The 20,732-nt window shown below is 39.8% G+C and overlaps 1 protein-coding gene across 4 annotated transcripts in view; it reads right to left on the bottom strand.

Moving 5' to 3' along the window:
- Window positions 1-20,732, bottom strand: part of ROR2 (receptor tyrosine kinase like orphan receptor 2) — a 222,838-nt gene that overhangs the window by 17,881 nt on the left and 184,225 nt on the right. For all 4 annotated transcript variants that reach the window (XR_004350484.1, XR_004350485.1, XM_032635879.1 and 1 more), the window contains exons 3-4: window positions 12,182-12,469; window positions 11,346-11,376 (exon numbers count right to left, since the gene is read on the bottom strand). Coding sequence is in view for 2 of the 4 variants with exons in the window: in XM_032635879.1 (XP_032491770.1) it covers window positions 11,346-11,376; window positions 12,182-12,469 (319 nt within the window). In the remaining 2 variants the exon portion in view is untranslated. The remainder of the gene's footprint in view (window positions 1-11,345; window positions 11,377-12,181; window positions 12,470-20,732) is intronic.

The following is a 20,732-nucleotide window of genomic DNA, read 5'->3' on the forward strand; positions in this document are numbered from 1 at the left end:
TATAGCTTTAAATGCTTAAATTAGATGAGATTTTACACCTTAAAAAGCTAGAAAAAGAGTGTCAAGTTAAACCTGCAGTGATTAGAAAAAAAATATTAATGATGAGAGCAGAAATCAATAAAATAGAAAACAAACAATAAAAAAATCAATAAAGCCAAAAGTTGATTCTTCAAAAAATTAACCAAGTTGGCAACACCTAGAAAAAATGATTAATAAAAGAGAAAACACACATTACCAATATCAGGAATGCACAAGGGGACTCACCAAAGACTCTAGAGATGTTAAAGATAATAAATGAACACAGATATATATATCCAACAACTTAGAAAAAATGACAAATGACAATATACCAAAATTAGTATAAATAGGAATAAAACCTCAGAATAGCCCTAAATCTCTTGGAGAACTTGGAGTTGTAGTCAAAAACCTTCCCATGATTACAACTCCAGCCCCAAATAATAGAAACTGGTGAATTCTGTCTAATATTTAAGGAAGAAACATCAGCAATTTTACACAAACTCTTTTAGAAAATAAAGGAGTAAGAGATACTTTTTAGTTCATTTTATGAGGCAAACATAAACTTGATATAAAAAGCTGACAAGTCTGTTCCATGGACATTATAAGCCAATATGCCCCCTGATCAAAATGGCAACATGCTCCACTAAACAACAGCAAACTGGACCCAGCAAAATAAAAAGACAATATAGAAACGAGTAATGGACCAAACTGGGTCAACCCAGGAGTACAAAGTTACTTCAGCATTTAAAAACCAATCACTGAAAATACAGAGCTAAAGAGAGAAACCATGTAATAATCTCAGTTAATATTTTAAAAAAAAAGCAATTGACAAAACCAACACTCATTCATTATCAAAACTTTCAACAAAGAAAATAACTGTCAATCTAATAAAAAGGGCATCTGTGAGAAACCTACAATGAATTTCTTACTTAATGTTGAAATAAGGAACATTTTCCCCTTAGATATAGAAACAAGACAAAGATATCTGCTCTTACTTCTTCTACCCAACATCGCCATGGAAGTCCTAACCATTACAATAAGGAGATAGATAGATAGATAGGGGATGGTAGATAGACAAATGGCTTACAGTTTAGAAAGGAAGAAATAAAACTGTCTTCACTCATAGATATCATAATTTACATAGAAAATTCTAATGAATATATTAAAAAATTACAAAAATTAATATGGATTTAGTAAAGTCACAAGATAAGGACAATATAATCAATTATATTTTTATATTTGAGCACCAATTAGCAAATGAAATTTTTAAAAAATATTGTTTACAATAATATTAAAAATACACAGAGGAGTAGTCAAATTCATAGAAAGTAGAATGGTGGTTGTCAAGGGCTGGGGGCAGAAAGAATGGGGCATTATTGTTTAATGGATACAGAGTTTCAGTTTGGGAAGATGAAAGTGTTCTGGAGAGGGATGTGGTGATGATTGCACAACAATGTGATTGTGCTTAATACCTCTGAATTATACACTTAAAATGGTTAAAATACTTAGAAATAAACCTAATATGTACAAGACTTCCACACTTAAAACTTTGAAACACTGCAGAGAGAAAGGAAAGAAAACCCAAATGAATAGAAATACATACCATGTTCATAGACTGGAACACTCAATAGTTGAAAGAAGTCAATGTTCCCAAAGTGCAATATCACCCCATCAAAATCCTAGCAGGATTTCCCCGCAAATTACCTTTTACTACAAAAAGAAAAATAACTGTATAATGAGAAAACAGATCTTAACCAAGTGAGAAAAATTAACGTCACCAATAAGGGGCAAACTGACATCATGTACCTCCAGATGTGAAACCCTGAGAAGGAAATATCACTTACATTATTTCAGTCAAAAATGCATAACCAGATTCTAATCATGAGTGAACATCAGCCAAACTCAAATTGAGAGATATTCTATACAATAACCGTTCTGCACTTATCAAAAATCTCAGTGTCATGAAAGGTCCAGGAACTGTTGCAGAGTAAAGGGGACTAAAGCAACATGGTGAGGAGCTGTACCCAGGGGCGGGGAGATCTAAAAAGCATTACTGGGACAATGAAAGAAATTGGAGTATGAATGGCAATTCAAAGACACACATCCTGAAGTTGAAGCTGTCGTTCTGTAAGGAAACACTGTTGGTCTTAGGGAATATATACACTGAAGTGTTAAAGGGCAAAGGGGTGTAATGAATGCAACCTACTCTCATATGGTTCAGAAAACAATAATGGTTGCAAGCAGGCATAGAGGGAATGATAAGTCAAATATGGCAGAATGACAAAAAATTGGTAAACCTGGGTAAAGACATATGGGATTACTTATTACTATTCCTGTGACTTTTTTATAAGTCTGAAGTTATTTCAAAATCAAAAGTTAAAAACATCCTAGTAGGCACTGTGGTAGAAACTGACAAACAATCTAGAATTTAAATGGAAATGTAAAGGTACTGGAGTAGCCAAAACAATCATGAAAGAGAAGAAGAATGATGGAAAGTTTACAGCCCTTGATTTTAAGACTTACTGTAATGTTGCAGTTATTAAGACAATGTGGTATTGGAGTGTAAGGATAGATCAATAGAACATAACAGAATTCCAAAATATATCTTCACATGTAGTCAAGTGATTTTCAATAAAGGCGCTAACGCATTCAAGGGAGACAGAACAGTCTTTTCAAAAATGATGCTGGAACAACTGGATATTTGTATGGAAAAAGATGAACTTAAACGCATTAACTCACACCATACACAAAAGTTGTTTTGAAGATGGATCATAGACCTAAACATAAAAGCTAAAATTAAAATGCTTATAGAAGGAATCACAGGAGAATACCTTTTTAGTACTGAGGTAGGCGAAAGCAAAGCTTTCTTAGACATGATACATAAAAGAAAAAATGATAAATCAGATTTACCAAAATTAAAATTTCCTGATCAGCAAAAGACAGCATTAAGAAAATTAAAAAGGCAAACCACAAGCTGGCAGAAAATACCTTATAATATCTGACAAAGAAATTGTATACAGAAAATATAAAGAACTCCCATAACTCAACAGGAAGACAAACAACACAGTAAAAATTGGACAAAAGGCCTAACAGATACTTCACAAAAGTGTGTCCTTAGAAGACGGTCCCGTTTTTAGTGACTGAAGAAATGTAATTAAAACACCACGAATCATCACGATGCAAGACATTAGAATGGCTACAATTAAATGACTGAGAATATCAAATGTTGGTATGGATGTGGAGCAACTGGAACTCTTATACTTTGCTGGTGGCAGTATAAAATGGAAAGATCACTTTGGGGAAGAATTTGGCAATTTCTTATACAGTTTATATATACACATACCATCTGACTGAGCAATCTTACACCTAGGATTTATTCTAGAAAAATGAAAACATGTTCCCCCAAATTAAATATTCATAGCAGTCTATTTATAATTGCTCCAAATTGGAAGTCCAAATGTCCATCAACAGATAATACATTGTAGTATCTTCATACAACAGAATAATTGTCATCAATAAAAAGGAATAAACCACATAAAGTATTTTTCAGATACTATATTTTGTAGAAGAAGCCAGAAATAAGAGTCTCCCAGGAAAATGTAAGCGGCACAAAGCAGGAGTTTTTAGTTTTTGTCTGTTTCATTCATTGTTGGACCCCCAATAACTTGAACAGGGCCTGGCACATAGCTGGCCCTCAGTATAAATTTGTTAAGTAAATGAATAAATGAATGAATGATTTCCTTGAAAAATCAGACATCATACTTTATTCCTCTCTACTTTTGAGATGAAATACTCCTGCATGCAATTATACTGATGTCATATTTGATGGGCAAAAATGTGAACGGAGCAAATTCATTCATAAAGCCAACACTAACATTCATGTCATAAAAACCCAAGTCAGCAAAACCTTTTAGAAACACTGGCTTTTGCAACGGCCATCTCTAAGGCTAGGATCACATGAGACGGCCAGAGGCAGAGAAACAGTGTCTCCAACACTAATAGTTCATTGGCAAGTAAACGTTTTTCTCTTCTGTCATGTTCAGGGGGCTGGTCCCTCTCACATCAACCTTGGAAGATTGGTGACTTCAGGTGAATTTGGAGGTTGGTGTATAAAAAGCTCTCATTCATGTATAATAGGGCATCATAGCTGATACATGAGTTCAACTGAAAACAAAAAGACTTAGTGGGAGCATTAAATGTGCTGCTACCATCAAGTGCTAGAATTATCATTACTGCTAAAGCACAAACATTTTCATTTGTGTCACTATATGATCTGAATTTAAAAGAATGTGTATGTAGTCTCTAATTACTTTAACCATGACTGTGTTTAGCCACTTACCTCCTGTATCATATAATCTTAAAATGAATTAAGTTTCTATCTTTTATTCAAGTTCTGCACTATGGGATTTAAGGGGAGTTACTTTTCCAGAAAAAGGAACCTATCACAACAAGAAGTCATGGAGAAAAAATTAGGTTGGCTTCTCTCCCCCTTCCAACTCAATTTCATTAGGTTGGTGGTTTAATGAATTTAACATCAAATGCTAAATGTTAGCCTTTTGTCTAAGTTAATTTACTTTTACCAACTTGTCAGTAAGGCAGCTTGGTTTCTCCTGAAGTCACTTTTAATTACTGGCTAGTCAGTTGGCAGTTTCAGGGTTTTTTTTAATAGTGCTATTTTCCTATAATTAGGATAAAGTTTGAACTAGGCTTATGACAATTTCCCAAAGAGCAATGGAAGGAGTTTGAGGTAGAAGATGGCTGAGTTCCATTTAGACATGCAAATTGTGAGATGCCTGTGAGTCATCCGCCTGGAGACGCCCACCATGGGGCTGAACTGGGGGGCCTGGAGATGGGGAGGTAAGTCAGACTTGGAAGTGGAGATGCCGGGGTCATGAGCTTATGGGTGGAGAAGGGCTGAAACCTTGGAATTACCTGCAAGTCTTGAAGCAAGAAGGGCTCAGACATGGCCTCAAGGAAAGTGATTTCCCAGCAGCCGATAATTAACGTAACTTTTAACTGCCCAAAACACAACACATTTTCCTTTAAGCAGACGTTCGTTGAAGCACATTATGCGTGCATTTACTTGTGAGCCATCAGGATAGCCTAGGACAACCAACACAGGAAACATGGAAGCCCTGATGCTCACGCTTCAGGGAGCGCCCCGACGCCTTCACCCAACTCTGGTAACACCAGGCTACCCCACCAGTGTACGTATGTGTCTATCATCGTGAAAATAAACCACTTTTTAAAAGAGTAGCTAGAAATGATACCCAAACATGAAATGTGAGACACACAGCCTCACATTAATCCCCTCGCATTACCAAAACTGCTACCTGAGTAAGCTATAATCACCCTGTCTTTGAACCTACGTCTGTGGAGAGACAGCCTGTCCTTGAAGCTTTTGTTCTCCATACACACACCCTCCTCACCCCGCCTTCAAATGGATGGAAGGAAAAACAATGTTTTAATGGTAATAAATCCCTTAACCTCTGAGGATTTCCACCCTACCCCGCACCTCCTTCAATACACACAAACTGATATCCACCAACACTGCTGGTGACCCTGTGTGTGGATGTGTGAGGGCAGCGGCCAGAGGAAGAGAGCGAAGAGCCTGGAGGGGATGAGTCATCACAACCATCCCTGTTCACGGTTCAGAACCAACCTCGGCGTGTCCCCATGCTGACATGCTGTACACAGGGATCAACCAGCGCTGTATGATTATTCACTGTCTCAACTCTCCATTTGCAGGTACAGGATATACCACCAGACCAGCAATGAAAGAGCTTTAACTGCTGTGCATTTTCTCAGGAAAATTGGATAAGCTAGTGATATTCTAGAGACGAAAACGGAGAAATTGTGGGTAATTCTATTTTAAACCCACTGATATTCCTTCTTTTTGTCTTTGTTCTGGTCAACTTCCAGAGATATCATAAAGGAGTTGAAGGTGAGCCTGCTGAAACATAATTACAGTCAATGGGCAGAAAAAAACCATGGTCACAAAAAAGACAACCGTCAATGGGCTGGTGCCTTAGGCTACGAAGTATCTGAACAAAGCACGTCATCTGCCAACACAAAGTTAGCAGATCAATTCAGCATAATATTAAAAGAATATCTCACCCTGACAAAGTGTATTTCAGACTAGAACTGTGAAGCTACCTAGTAATAGGAACTCTATTACATACCGTAATATTAATACGTTGAAAGGAGAAAAACTACACCATCACCTTTGTATCTGAAAAAGTAACTGTAAAAAATCAAACTTCTATGCAATTTCAATAAAAATACAAACTGATAAAATTCATATGGAAGAATAAAAGATAACAGGCAAAATAATTTAGAAAAATGGTATAGTAATAAGGTAGCTGTATTAGCCAGCTCAGGCTGCCATAACAAATACCACAGACTGGGGGGCTTAAACAACAGACATTGATTTCTCACAGTTCTGGAGGTTAAGTTCAATATCAAAGTGCAACCCTATTTAGTTCCCAGCTTTCAGATGGCCACCTTCTCGCTGTGTCCCCACATGGCAGAAAGGAGAGACAGCAATCTCTGATGTATCTTCCTCTTCTTATAAGGACACCAGCCCTATCAGATCAGGGACCCACCCTTAAGACCTCATTTAACCTTAATTACCTACTTAAAGGCCCTATCTTCAATACAGTCCCATGAAGGGGGGGTTAAAACTTCAATATCTGAATTTGGTGGGGGGCACAATTTAATCCATAGCAATAAGCGAAAATATTTCTCTACATATAGCAAGATATATTACAAAGATACAGTGTTAGAATATTGTGGTATTTATTCCAGGCACAAAAGTTACTAGAACAGAATAGAGAGCCTAGAAGCAGATCCGCATGTATAGAAATTTCACAGATGACAGAAGTGACATTAAATTTAATGATTACAGATGGGGCTATTCATTAGATGACGCCAAGGCACTAGGCCACTGAGATAGGAAAATATTACAGTAGAACCCTAGCTGATACCAGCATAAAAATCAATTCTAGATGGAGTAGAAACTGTGTAAAAATTATATCTAGAAGATATTTTAAAACTCCTGCAAAAAAAAACCTCTTGCAAATCAATAGGAAAAAGAAAAACATCCTAATGAAAAATGGACAAAATACAGTCGACTCTGGTTATCTGTGACAGTCATTTTCTATAAAGTTGCCACAAACACTGAATTAGCAAATACTGAGCCATTGTTCCTAAGGCAAATAAAGAGATTCTTTTCTGCAAGTCTGTGGTCATAACATTTTCATCAACCAATCAATACATAACCTTGTTTTATGTGTGTTTCTGTTTAAAGATGTGTTATTTAATGTGGTTGGTGATTCATTAATACTAAGCTTGGAGCCAACAGCACTGTAACCCATGCTTGAATGAAGCTTATCTAACGTATTTCCTCCACAAGGCACATCACAGCCTTCTGGTGCTTAGGAACATAAGACTGCACTTCAGCACTGTGTTTGGGGCCATTCTAAACAGCAAAATCACCAACGAAAAGCACAAAACATAAACAGACCCAGAAAAGGACACGTGCACAGCAGGAGAGGTGAAACAAGATGGCAGACCTCAGCTGGGAACGCATGCACTGGGCAACTCAAATTTTTCACTGTTCCGTGCATATCCATGAGTGACCATGGAAACATCCTGAGTATTGATTTGGGGGTTACAAAGAAACTTTACTGAGTAAGAAAATTTGCAAGTATCGAGTCTATAAATAAGAATGGACTGTACTTGAACTGGCAATCCAATGGTTATTAAACCAATACAAATATGTTCAACTTCACTGTTTACTGATGAAATCTAATGTAAAATTACTATAACTTACAATTGACACCCAAGATATTGGCAAAATTTTGAGTTCTGATAATACCACGTGCTGGAAAACATGGGGAAATAAGAACTCATGCTTTGCTGGTGGGACTATGAAGTCCTTTATCACTTTGGAAGGCAATCTGACCATACATGGTAGAGGTGGGAAGTGAATACCTGCAATTCCACTCCCAGACTTCTATTGCTGGACTCTCGCCCACTGGAACAAGTAGACATGGAAAGATGTTTACATAAGATGGTCTGCATCAGTGAAAACAACTAACGTTCACTGAGTAAACACATGGACAATTAAAGTGAGACTGACTCACAGAATGGAGTATTGTATATTTGTTAAAATGAACTTAACCTACATGTATTAACCTGGACTTCCAGATTGGCAAACGCCCCTCCTCACCCACCCCTAAAAAAGCTGCACTTAATATGCTATTTACAAGAGACCTACATAAACCAGAACACAAAAAGGTTGAGGGCAAAAAGTGGGACAGGAATAGTAAAACAGCTTTCTAGCAAGTGCAAATAAAAAGGAAGTAGGTGGAGCAATATTATTGCTAGGCAAAATCGAATTCAAGGCAAAAAGCCTCAAAAGAGACTTAAAAACAAGACAAAACAAAAGCTATATAGTCTCAAACCTGGAGGTATTTAAGAACATAAACTCAAAATTTAAAAAAGTAGAAAACTGATAGAAATTAGCAAATCCGAAATGAGTATAGACAACTTTCATATATTTTCAGATATCTGTAACCAATGTGAACAAAAAATATAGACACTTTTAATAACACACTTAACATATGTGATTTAATACATGAATCGAAATATTGTGTACTGGCTTCCATCAGAGCACATTTATTTTTTGAAACAACAGGAAATATTCACAAAAATTTACCATATCAAATTGGCCACAAAGAAAATCTCAACCAACTACCGACTGTAAAATACATCCCAAATTCACTGATAATAATACAACAAAAATCAGAAAATAACAAAAAACAAAAGCTTATGTTGCCTGGAGGGGAAAAAGATGTAGCCAAAATGGTATTCAGAGGAAACTTTACTGTCTTAAATGCATTTGTATGAAAATTTAAAATGACTAATAAAAACTACTTTTTTAAGAAGTCAGAATGACATATAGATCACTTGAACCACTACATACACATCAGAATGGCTCAACTTAGAAAGACTAACCAGATCAAATGCTGGCAAAAAATGCAGTGACCATAACTTTCCTACCTGCTGGTGGGAGTACAGAGTGGTACAATCACTTTAGGAAAAGGTCTGGTATTTCTTACAAAACTCAGCACACACATACCTTATAAGTCAGATCTTTGACCCTAGGTATTTACCTAGCAGAAATGAAAATACATGTCCACAAAAAACTTGTATGAGACTATCCATAGCAGCTTATTCATCAATGTCAAAAGATGCAACCTGCTCAGGTGTCCATCAGTCCATCAAGGAAAAACTAACCGATACAGTCATACAAGGGCACACTATTCGGCAATAAATAGCAGCAGCCTAGTGAAACATGTACAGCATGGATGACTCTCGAGAGAATCATGTCAAGTGAAGGAAACCAGGCTCAGGTGGCTATGTACCGTAGGATTTCAATTTCTATGAAGTTCTAAAACACGTAAAGCTAGCTCATGGTAGAAAAAAATCAGAACAGTTGTTGCCTGGGAAAGAGGGGTAGTGACCAGGAAGTTGCATGATGGAACTTTCTAGAGTGATAGGAATGTTCTGTGCCTGGATAACGGTTTAGATTGCAGAGGTTTTTGCATTGTTTGGACCTTATTAATAGAATACTTAAGATCTGTGCATTTCATTGTATAAGTTTTTTTTTTTTTTTTTTGCAGTACGCGGGCCTCTCACTGTTGTGGCCTCTCCCGTTGCATAGCACAGGTTCTGGACGCGCAGGCCCAGTGGCCATGGCTCACAGGCCCAGCCGCTCTGCGGCATGTGGGATCTTCCCGGACCGGGGCGCGAACCCGTGTCCCCTGCATCGGCAGGCGGACTCTCAACCACTGCGCCACCAGGGAAGCCCTGTATGTAAGTTTTAACTCAAAAAGAAGAAACAAGAATAGTAAGTAAGTACACAGATGTTGAACTCTTGTTAATGATTTCCATAATATTTCTAAATGATATCATAATCCATAATGATATCCAAAATATTTCAGGATAAGTGTACAAATATCTGCAAATTCTTGTGAAATGAATAAAAGAAATAAGATAACTGATGGATGGAAACGGATGGAAAGATAGGCTAGCACAGTAAAATGTAAGCTAACACAACATTGTAAATCAATTATACTTCGATAAAATAAATTTTTAAAAAACATAGAAAAAAATTTTAATTGTATATAAAATTAAATATAAGTATATTTAATAAATTATAATTATACGTAAATTATTTATTTATATATTTTGCAATGTATTATATATGTTTATATTATATAATATTTACTTAAATTATACATAAATAGACAACATAAGATATAAACGAAAATAAGAATTCAACTTTTGAATAACTTATACCTTTTCGAAAGCCTCACAGATGTGCCCTGGATACAATTTCTTCTTTTCTCACTCTATGCATGAATGATTATTAAGGAGAAATGCTTGGACACTATGGCTCAGCACAGAAAGTTCTCAAAAATCTGCCTTCTGCAAGTGGCACCTGATGTAAGCTAAGAGGGGCCCCTGCCCACCCACCTCACCCCAATGGCCAGGGTTTACGAGGCAGCAGGGGGACACAGAGAAGCAAACACTGCTTGGCTGACCAGCACAGCGTCTGCACCACTGCTCAGAACTTTCAGACGTGAAGCAAAGGCTTTCTGATATGCCTGAAGAGTCAATGAGGAATCCAACAGCCATGGCTAACCTCGAACACAGGCGCTGAAAAGAGTGATTCTCGTGGATGTGTGAGGTCCGGAGGAGAAAAGACGCTACACCGGGAAACAAGAGGCCTGAGTTCACAGCCAGAACCTGCCCGCAGGTGGGTGAAGACCCCTGAGCCAGGCTCTGAGCCTCAGTCTCCTCAGCTCTGAAGTGGGTCTGAGACCCCGCCTATGGTGGAGGTTCCCCGAGGCTTGAAGAGCACACGTTTTGTAGACTGCAGCTGGCAATGCAGTTAAGGTGGCACTGGGACTTCAGGATAACTGCCTCTCTGTTTTAAATGTGTCCAGGACACCAGGGTCCTGGCAGCCCCGGCAACCTGGTCTGTACACTTACACTGCCTCCAGTTGCCCTGCAAGGTCACGATCTCTGATAGCAACTAACTATGCCTGCTTTTATGACTTTTCCCCTAACACTCAACATGGAAAATATAACAGTTTTCCATCCAAAAGCAAGCACATTGCCATCCTTGTGTGAAGTCCAGCCAACTTCTAGCAAATTCAGCAGAAACATGTGTTTGCCCAATTTAAAGCCGGGGTTCTTATATAACGGAAGCCCACAAAGAATGAGAAAATGGTTTGAGGAAAGCAAATACTTACTGAAAGTTATGATTTGGGCTGTGTGTTGGACCTAAAGGAAAAGAAAAAAGACAAGTTATTAATACTTCATGATTTGGTATAATTTTTTTTTCCAATCCAGCCCATGGTAAAGGCAACTGCAGCCCAGGGTGCTTATTTGTGGTGAGCTGTCTTCGGCCTCCAGCTCTGCCCCTGCCCAATATTATATGCCAAGGATGGGGGAAACCAGCAAGGATGGAAGGGGTGCTCTGTGTTGATGCAGAAATGTCAGGAGATATTTTGGGAGTTTTTGCTGTCTTTTCTCTCTTCTCATCTAAACTTGTTTCACAAGATCTGTCTTACTGGTGACAGAATGGCTGGGGCATTGCAGGGACCTCCACAGAACTGGGATGAAAGGGACATATTCCTGCCTGCCATTTAATTGCTTCATGCCACCTGTGACAAGCACAAGAGTACAAAATTGTCCTCACGCTCTGCTCCCTGCCCATCCTCTGGGCCGGGCTGGGTTTCTGTGGGTGGGTGGGTGGGTGCCTGTCTGGACTGCCTGGGCTTGAAGCGTGCGTGGCCAGTCTCCCTGTGGGGTGACCTCCTGACACATAGCCTGCCTGAGATTATGTTCTGCACTCCAGGTTTACAGACCTCTCCATCTACGTCTATTTTCTTTTATTACTAGTAAATGGGTAACAGGTTAAGCTAGGATCTCGTGCACAATGGGAAAGACCTCGGGGAAGGGTTTTATTGATTTCCTCTCTGCTGACTTGTGTGTGTTCAGTTTCAAACCGCAAATTAATCTGCTGCTCGGTGGCTGGGGACATTCCTATCCGATAAGCAACACACCGGGGACTGTCCCCACTCACCGAGCCGCACGAACAGGACGCCAGTGGCGGTGATGGTCTTCACCCCATTGGTGGCCACGCACTGGTAGTAGCCAGTGTCCGTCGTGTCCAGGTCCTGGATCCGCAGCCGAGAACCGTATTCCGTTTTGCGGATGATGACACGCCGGGGCTCCTGCACAACCGGGGCGTCGTTCTTCAGCCACCGCACGCTGGGCGGCGGGTTTCCGGCCACCTTGCAGTGCAGAATCGCTGTCTGGCCTTGGACTATGGTGATATTGTTAACCGGCTCCAGAAAATTCAGAAAGTACCCTGCAAAGGAGAACAGTCAGAGAGGAGCAAACGTCCGTGAGGGCTGGGAGAGAAGGCTGCCTGGGGTTCCTTCTTGGAACTGCTTGGGGAAGGTTTTGATTTTTCTCTCACATAGGTATAGCCCATTCTCGTTATTTGGGGTAATTTTGTTCTAGAATGTTGCCTCAAACACTGAATGAGAGAATATGGACTCACTGCTCCTGGGGAAACACAGGGTTAGGTTCCTGTGAGCCTCTGGTCACAGCATTCTAATCAACCGATCAATAAAGAACCTTGTTTTACTGTGCTCTGTTTAAAGACACCTTATTTAGTAAGTATTGTTGATTCATTAACGTTGATCTCACGACCAACAGACCAATAACTTGTGTCTGAAGGAAGCTTATCGAACACACATGCTTTCTCCATAAGGCACATCTTGTGCTTAGGACACCAGACAGCACTTCAGCACCATTATTGGGGGCATTTTAAATGGCAAATTACCAACAAAAAGTACAAAAATGCAAAAACCATGGGACTAAATAGATCACGAAAAGGACATTTGTTTACAGTATGAGTTGGGACATTAGGCAGAGTGTCATTTTGTTCAGGCTCAGCTGGGAATGTGTGCACTGGGCAATTCAAAATTTTCACTGCTCTGGGCATGTCTATGAATGACCATGAAAGTACTGTGAGAACTGATTTTGGGGTTAAAAATACATTTTAGGTAATAAGCAAACTTGCAAATATGGAATCTGCAAGTAATGAGAATCAACTTTACTCCTTTTTGAAAGCACTAAATCTAATCTCACTAAACTTATGATGCAAATTCATATTCAGAAAGTCCATCCTTCCTCTACCACACCATCAAGCACAAGCCACAATAAGGAAAGTAGAAAAAGAAAGCATGTGACAAAACAGAGATAGCCTCAAAAACAAGCTAATCATTGGTCTGAACAGAACAAAAATAACAAGGTTGAGTGTTGCTGCCCACTGCACCCAGGGCAGGAGCAGGAAGAAGCCGTCCGGGGCTCGTGCACAGGAAGGAAAACAGGGCCTAAAAGTACCTGAAATACAGAGCTAGTGGGGCTGGAAACACTGCCCAGGAACGTGGGGTTCCAGTTCAACCACAGACAAGAGCTTCTCAGCTGGTGACAAAGGCCACTGGGAACAAGAGGAAGTAAGGCAGACAGCGGTGGGGAGGGGGGAGGGGTGTGTGTGTGTGTGTGTGTGTGTGTGTGTGTGGTGTAGGAAGTCAGGGGCTGGGGGATACCCTCTGTCAAGGTAAACATGCACACGAAAATTCCAACACTAAAAAAACCCACTAAGGCTAGAGAGACAAGACAATCAATCATCAGGAGATGAACTTACTACAGACAAAACCAAGATAATAGAGCAATAAAAAAAAGCCTATAAAGCATATTCAAGTTCTAAATCTTTTGGCTTGATTTCTGGTTGGTCCCTATTCTTTTTTTCTGTTTTAATGAAGTGAAACATTGAAAGATGGCACATATCTGTATTACTGATTTAATTGGATGAAAAATTATAGGATTTCTAGTGGACCCTGGGGATAAGTTTCACAGGATGAGTGATGGCTCAGATGTTGGGTGATAGGAGATAACTGAGGAGGTGGGAGGTTGTGAATTTCAAGAGGAAGGGACAGTTTTCCTTCACAGGGGAGAGTGGATAGATATCGGTCTAGAGAGGTGTCACTAAGTAGTACTGATTACTATTTATGAATATTATTAACAACATCATTAAGGTCTACCTTGATTCTCTGCTAGCCAACCCCCTTCTCAGTGCACTCAAGTTGAGGAAGAGAATTCTTACTGATGACACAAAGCTGGGAGGTAACTAAAATGTCGATGACAAACACCTCGAAAAGAGGCTGAATCAAGCAGGGTGATATCTTGGATGTCAGGGCTGTTCATTAACAGCACAAGCTCAACTTGGAGAGACCTGCATTCCTGACGCTCCTGCACTAGACCCGGCATCTTTGAAAACAAAATGAGACCTGATTTGACATTCTGAAGCGGTTACTTGGTATAATCCGGGCTGCCCAGATTACAGCGAACACACTGTTTCACTATGTTCTGGCCAGAGCCCAGGCCCTTACAAGTTGCTTAAGATTCAAACGCTTCATTAAGGTCTCGTAACATGAAAATGCACAGTAGGGCATATAAAATAGTCATCAAATTATAATTCAAAATAGCATATGACAGAATACATCACCATGATCTCTTCTTCCTGGCATAAGTTTCATTATAATTCTCATCTCTACCCTGATGACAGTTTTTCCAAAGGCCTTTGACAAACCATGGCTTCCTGGGAGACACAGGCAATGGCTTTGTGTAAAGGCAGAGTGTAAGGATCTGTGTCTCCAAGCTGACTAGCAAAAACCTAAAAGGAGCAGGCCCAGGGGTTCTGAGGGCCGAGACAGGGTGGTCGCTGCTGGCTCTTATCTCATCCATTTGGGGGACTGGCTTGAGAGTAGTTCTGCTACCGCCTTCCACCATTTGCATACATCAACTTGGGACGTCGCCATCGATCAGCTAAAAATCTTGAAAGATATAGAAGGATCTTCTTCAACATGGAAACAACATTTGTCTAGAAAGGGAAGAAAGGGAAGAAAGGGAGGGAAGCATAGGAGAAAGTTAAGGAGACAGCTCCTTTTGTACAACTCAGAAGGAAACCTGGGGAGAGTCCAGGACTGTCCAGTTACTCTAAACATAGACCCTTAGTGTCTACTTCTTTACAAGAATATCTTTTTTACATCGAATGGGTATGGAAACGTGGAGTTCTTCTTCACTGTTCCCACCAACAGCTTCTCCTACACCCCTGACTGACAAATTGACAGCGGTTTAGACGTAGTCTTTCCATGTCCCTCAGGAAGGCTCCTTTCTGAGAAATGCAGAATAGGGCAGATGGGCTCGTGCCTGGTCTGTGCGCCATGTGGGCATAGACAGCCCTGATGCTAACCTTGTCCCACCGGGTAGGGCGCTGTGAAACCATCTATTAGGCTTAATCCAGAGATGGTGCTGGTATTTCCCTTTCCGATGCGTTATCAACACTAGCTGACAAGGAGTAAAGAAATCCACAGGTGCTGGAATCAAGCACCTTACACAGTTGACTTAAATTTTAAAGCACTCTTGGCTATTTCTGTTTATGTGAAATGTACAGAATAGGTAAATCCAGAGACAGAAAATAGATTAGTGGTTGCCAGAGGCTGGGGGAAGGGAAGTAAGGGAGTGACTCTTAATGGGTACAGGGTCTCACTTTGGGGTGATGAAAATGTCTGGAACTAGAGAGCAGTGATGGTTGCACAGCATTACAAGTGTAGTCCTGGGGTCAGGAAATGCCTGCTGAGGAGGGATGGGCAAGGTAAGACCAGGTGAACAAATCACGGACAAGCAGATAGAGGGGAGGTGGAGGTGTCAGGCAAAGGGGAGGGGGACCACTCTCTTGCAAGCATCCTTCCCAGAGTGCTGGCAACCACCCTCAGTTTTGCTCAGATCCCGGGGTAAGCCTTCCACTGATTTCCTCCCCAATTTATCCAGATTCCCTTCACTCTCAACCAGATGAACACTCACTCCTGAAGCCACACCTTCCTCAATCTACAAAAAACAAAGGAGAATCTAGTGAAGTGATCTAGCCCACATGGGGAGTTCTTGCCAACTCTTCTCGACCCTACACCGTCTAAACCAGTGGGGTTCAACAGTGTCTTCACATTGGGGTCACCTGGAAGCTTATAATATACATCCAGCTGCGCAATTTGTCAAAACTCTTAAGTGTGCAGCCCGAGCTAAGAGTCCCTGCTCTGAAGCGCTGAGGAGAAAGAAAAGCAACAATTCCAGTGAACGAAACCCATCCAAGAATGAACTTAGAGCAGACCCGAAACAACACTGAGAAGCATCGCTGGAGGGCATGGTAGGACTGGAAAGAATACCTGGGGAGGTTCTGAGTGCAATGGCATATAAGAGGCCTGTCCAGCTGGGAATGGACAAAAGGGCAGGATGTCCGCAGACGGCACCCATGTCCTGACTTAGGTCTTGAATCAGCCTCCTTCATGCTCTGCAGGAAGCTCAGAGAGACCAAAACTATGGGTTGATAACATGGTAACTTCATACATTCATAGCTCCCTCCCTAGGCAGGTGAGTAAAAGTGAGCCTTCAGGAAGAAATCAGAAAGACAGATAATGAAGAAAAGCTAATTTATACCCATGGTATCAAGGCTTCTGGAATATTCTTTCCCTTCCCCCATTCTCCCCCACTGGGAGGGGGGGTCCCTTGTTCTTCCTAAAACACACCCAACTGATCCCTCATGGTGCAGTCAGCCAAGAACCCCTAGTCCTCTGATCTTTTCTATTTCTCATAAGTCAATTCTCTGCCAGAAAGTCACCTCCACAGAGGGTGTTCCCAGCTGCCTCTATTCATTTCTAACCTTGCCCCCCCACCCCACTGATCTTGGCCTGTTGCTATGTCAAAGTCACATGCGTTAAATTATGATGACTGAAATACATTTTGACATTAAGAATAACAAATGTTACTTTGACGGAGGGGCGAGTTTCTCAATTCCACGGCTATTTCTCTTCCATTCTGATAAGTTCCATTTAAAAACTGGGATAGGATGATGGAGAGAGAACTGCATTTATTATAGGAAAACTATTATATTTCTACGTATTGTACTAATTTCCTGTTGCTGCTCTAACATGTTAGCACAAACAGCATGAGACAACACAAATTTACTAACATATAGTTCTGCAGGTCGGAGGTCCGAAAATCAATGTGTCAGCAGGGCTGTATTCCTTCTGGAGGCTCTGGAAGAGTCTTTCTCCTTGCCTTTCCTGGCTTCTGGAGGCCACCTGCATGCCCTGGCCCATGGTGCCTTCCTTGTATCACTCCAACTTCTGTTTCCATCATCACATCTCTGTTGGGTGACTGACCCTCCTGTCTCTCTCTTATAAGGACCTCTGTAATTACATTGGTCCACCTGGATCATCCAGGATCATTTCCCATCTCAAAATCCTGAACTTAGTCCCACCTGCCAAGTCCCTGTTCCATGAAAGGTGACATGCTCTGAGTTCCAGGACTTAGGACATGGACATCTTTGGGAGGCCATTATTCTGTCCCTTATGTATATTTTTCTTTTATCTTGCCACTTTACTGAACTACCTTAGTTATAAGAGTTTCTGAGTTGTCTTAGATTTTCTATGTAGATTTTCTTCAAATAACAATAATATAGCCTTTTTGCTTCCAAAGTTCATACTGCTCCTATCTCCTCTTGCCTCCTCTTCAATATTAATTATTTTTGAGTTAACAATTTGGAGAGGAGCACAGGCTCCGGACGCACAGGCTCAGCAGCCATGGCTCACGGGCCCAGCCGCTCCGCGGCATGTGGGATCTTCCCAGACCGGGGCACGAACCCGCATCCCCTGCAATGGCAGGCGGACTCTCAACCACTGTGCCACCAGGGAAGCCCTGAGCTAACAATTTTTAATACTGAAATATTGCAGAGAAAAATACAGATATTAACATAGTAGTACCCATGTACACAACATCAAGATTTTATGCAAATATTTTACCATATTTGACTTACAACACTTAAAAGATAAGACATTCTGGAATGTAACTAAAGCACACCCTTCCCTATTTGTCCTTTCCTCTCCAGAGAACTACACTATTCCAATTCATATTTGTATTATTTTATATTTTTAGAATTTTCTCTGAAAGATCATCTTTGCTAGTTGCTTTTTTTCACTCAGAGTCAGCTTGGGATTTACCTATGCTGATGTAGTTCATTTATTTTAATTACTGTATAATATTCTACTGTACAAACAAACCACAATTTCTTTATCCATTTCCCAATTCTGGAGCAGTAAATTGTTTCCACATTTTTGCTAATACAAACAGTGTTTAATGACCATCTTTATACACCTCAACTTGTACATGTATGGGAATAACCTCGAAAGCACCCACCTGGATGCATTAGTGATAAGTCATAGGGCCTTGAAATCTTTCATCGATCTAGGTCTCAAAAGTGCCTGAGTTAAAGTATTTCTCCTACAACTTTGCCAGCATTTGGTGTTTGGGGGCTTTCAAATGTTTGCCAATATTTTGGACATGAAACAGTGCTGTTGTTTTAGGTTGTATCTTAAGGATTCCTCATGAGCTCAAGAGTCTTTAGGAAGGTTTACCAGTCCTTGAGGCTCTCCTACTGTAGCTGTCTATTCAAATCTTTATACTCCTAACTTCTCCTAATAAATTTTCTATCTTTTTCCTTTTCTAATTAAATATGAATTTATTTAATTCATTAAATAAATTCATATTTAATTAGAAAAGGAAAAAGATTCATGAATTTTTTTATTTATTCATTAAATATGAATTTTTCAAGTTCTTATTTAGCCACCAAATAAATTATTTTATTTAATCTCCATGTGGTTGGTCAGACCCCAGTTAACTTGTAATTTATAATTTTTCTTGGTTGAGTTATTAAAGGTGTGCTTTAATTGCACTGTTGTCACAAAACATAGTCTGTGTGATGATAATTCTTTGATACCACTGAGATTTGCTTGCACAAACACCACAATTTCAAGGAATAAACAGAAAATGAAACATGAAAAAAGAAAAGAGAGAGAGGTTTGCTTTACAGCCTAGTGCAGAGTCAATTCCTAAAATGTCCCACATTTGATTGGTAAGAATGTGTTTCCCCTAATTGCTCAATGCAGGTGTTTATATATGCCCAATAGATTAAGCTTGTCAATTTGTTGCTCAAATTTTTAGTACTTATACTTATCTATTAGCTTCAATGAGATATGTGTTAATTTGATATTGTATATGGAAAATAGCCATTAATAATTCTCTGAGGTTTTGCTCGTATATTGGAAACTATGTTGCTGGGTGCAGTAAACTCCCAGTTTATTATATCATCTAGTCTTTACATCACTATGTAAGGCTTCTGTGTCTAAAACACCATTTAGTTTGATAGCAATGTACCTATTTCAGAGTACTTTTGGTTAATGTAGTCCTACTCTGTATTTTTATTTTTTTAATGATTTTTATGTTTATATACTAGACATGAATCTTGTAAACAACGTATAATTTAACATGTTAATTTATGTCTGTATGTGTTAACCTTATGAGTTTCTTAACTGATGGGTTTATTTTTAAAGTGCTAATTTTGCTTCTTAATTCTCTCTTCCTATTTTCTACTCATTTTTTTTCTTTATTCTCCCATTACTTGTTTGAACGTTAGGCTTAAGTGGCTAGCTTTACTAACTTTTATAGGCATACCTAATTTGACAAAGTCTCCCCAGTACAACCAAATACAAGCACCTTGAAATGCTGTGAGCTACAATCACCCCCCAGACACCAGAGCTTTGAGTCATTGCTTCCCAGTGTTTAGTTACACTCCATTTGTACATCCCCAGGGGTCATTATTACTGATGATTTTTACTAACAGTATTTCTTTAGATTTGCCAACCTTTACCAAGGTTACCGAGTTCTTTCCTTGCCAAGTCTGCCTGCATCTCACTCCTTCCTCCTGGTTCAACTGAGCTCTTCCTGATTCTCATCCGCTCTTTGGGTAAAGGACTGAGGTTGTAAACACTCTTACTCTTGGTCGAAAATTACCTGTTACTTTCACACTTGAATAATAGCTTAGCTGGGTACAGAATTCTATACTGACAATTACAGTACTGTCCTCTGTCTTTTGTGGTTTTGTTACAAGTTCTGCTGTTCCTTTGTGGGTAATCTGACCTTTCCCCTCTTTGGCTACTTTTCATATTTCCCCTTGTCTTTGCCGTTTCGAAGTGTCACTAGCTGTGAATTTAGTTTTATTTTAGCCTCAATGGGCCTCCGTGCCATTTCCAACATCATGCCTTCCATCAATTCTGTGAAATTCTCTACCAGTATCTCATGAAATATCGTTTCTCCCTTCCCCTTTATGTCTCCTTTGAAATCTCCTTCTTGATATATGCTGAATTTCTTTATGTGATTCCTCCAAACTATTCACCTACTTTTATATTTCCTGTCCTTTTAGAATCTTTAGCTAAGCACAGTCTACTGTCCATCAAGTTTTCTCATTTCGTCTACTACATTTTTCATTTCTAGAAGGTCTCTTTGGTTCCTTTTCAAACCCACCACTGCTTTCTCTTCCTTTATCTTTAATCCTTCTGGCTTCATTGTTTACTAGCTCATCACTCATCCTGGGCCTCTCTGAGTGTACTTTGTAATTTTCCCCTGCAGGGCTGGTTTTTCTGTAAGCATCCCTTTAGGACTGGGTTCCTGCA

The sequence above is a fragment of the Phocoena sinus genome, chromosome 6, assembly GCF_008692025.1.
Source record: "Phocoena sinus isolate mPhoSin1 chromosome 6, mPhoSin1.pri, whole genome shotgun sequence".
Taxonomy (NCBI): domain Eukaryota; kingdom Metazoa; phylum Chordata; class Mammalia; order Artiodactyla; family Phocoenidae; genus Phocoena; species Phocoena sinus.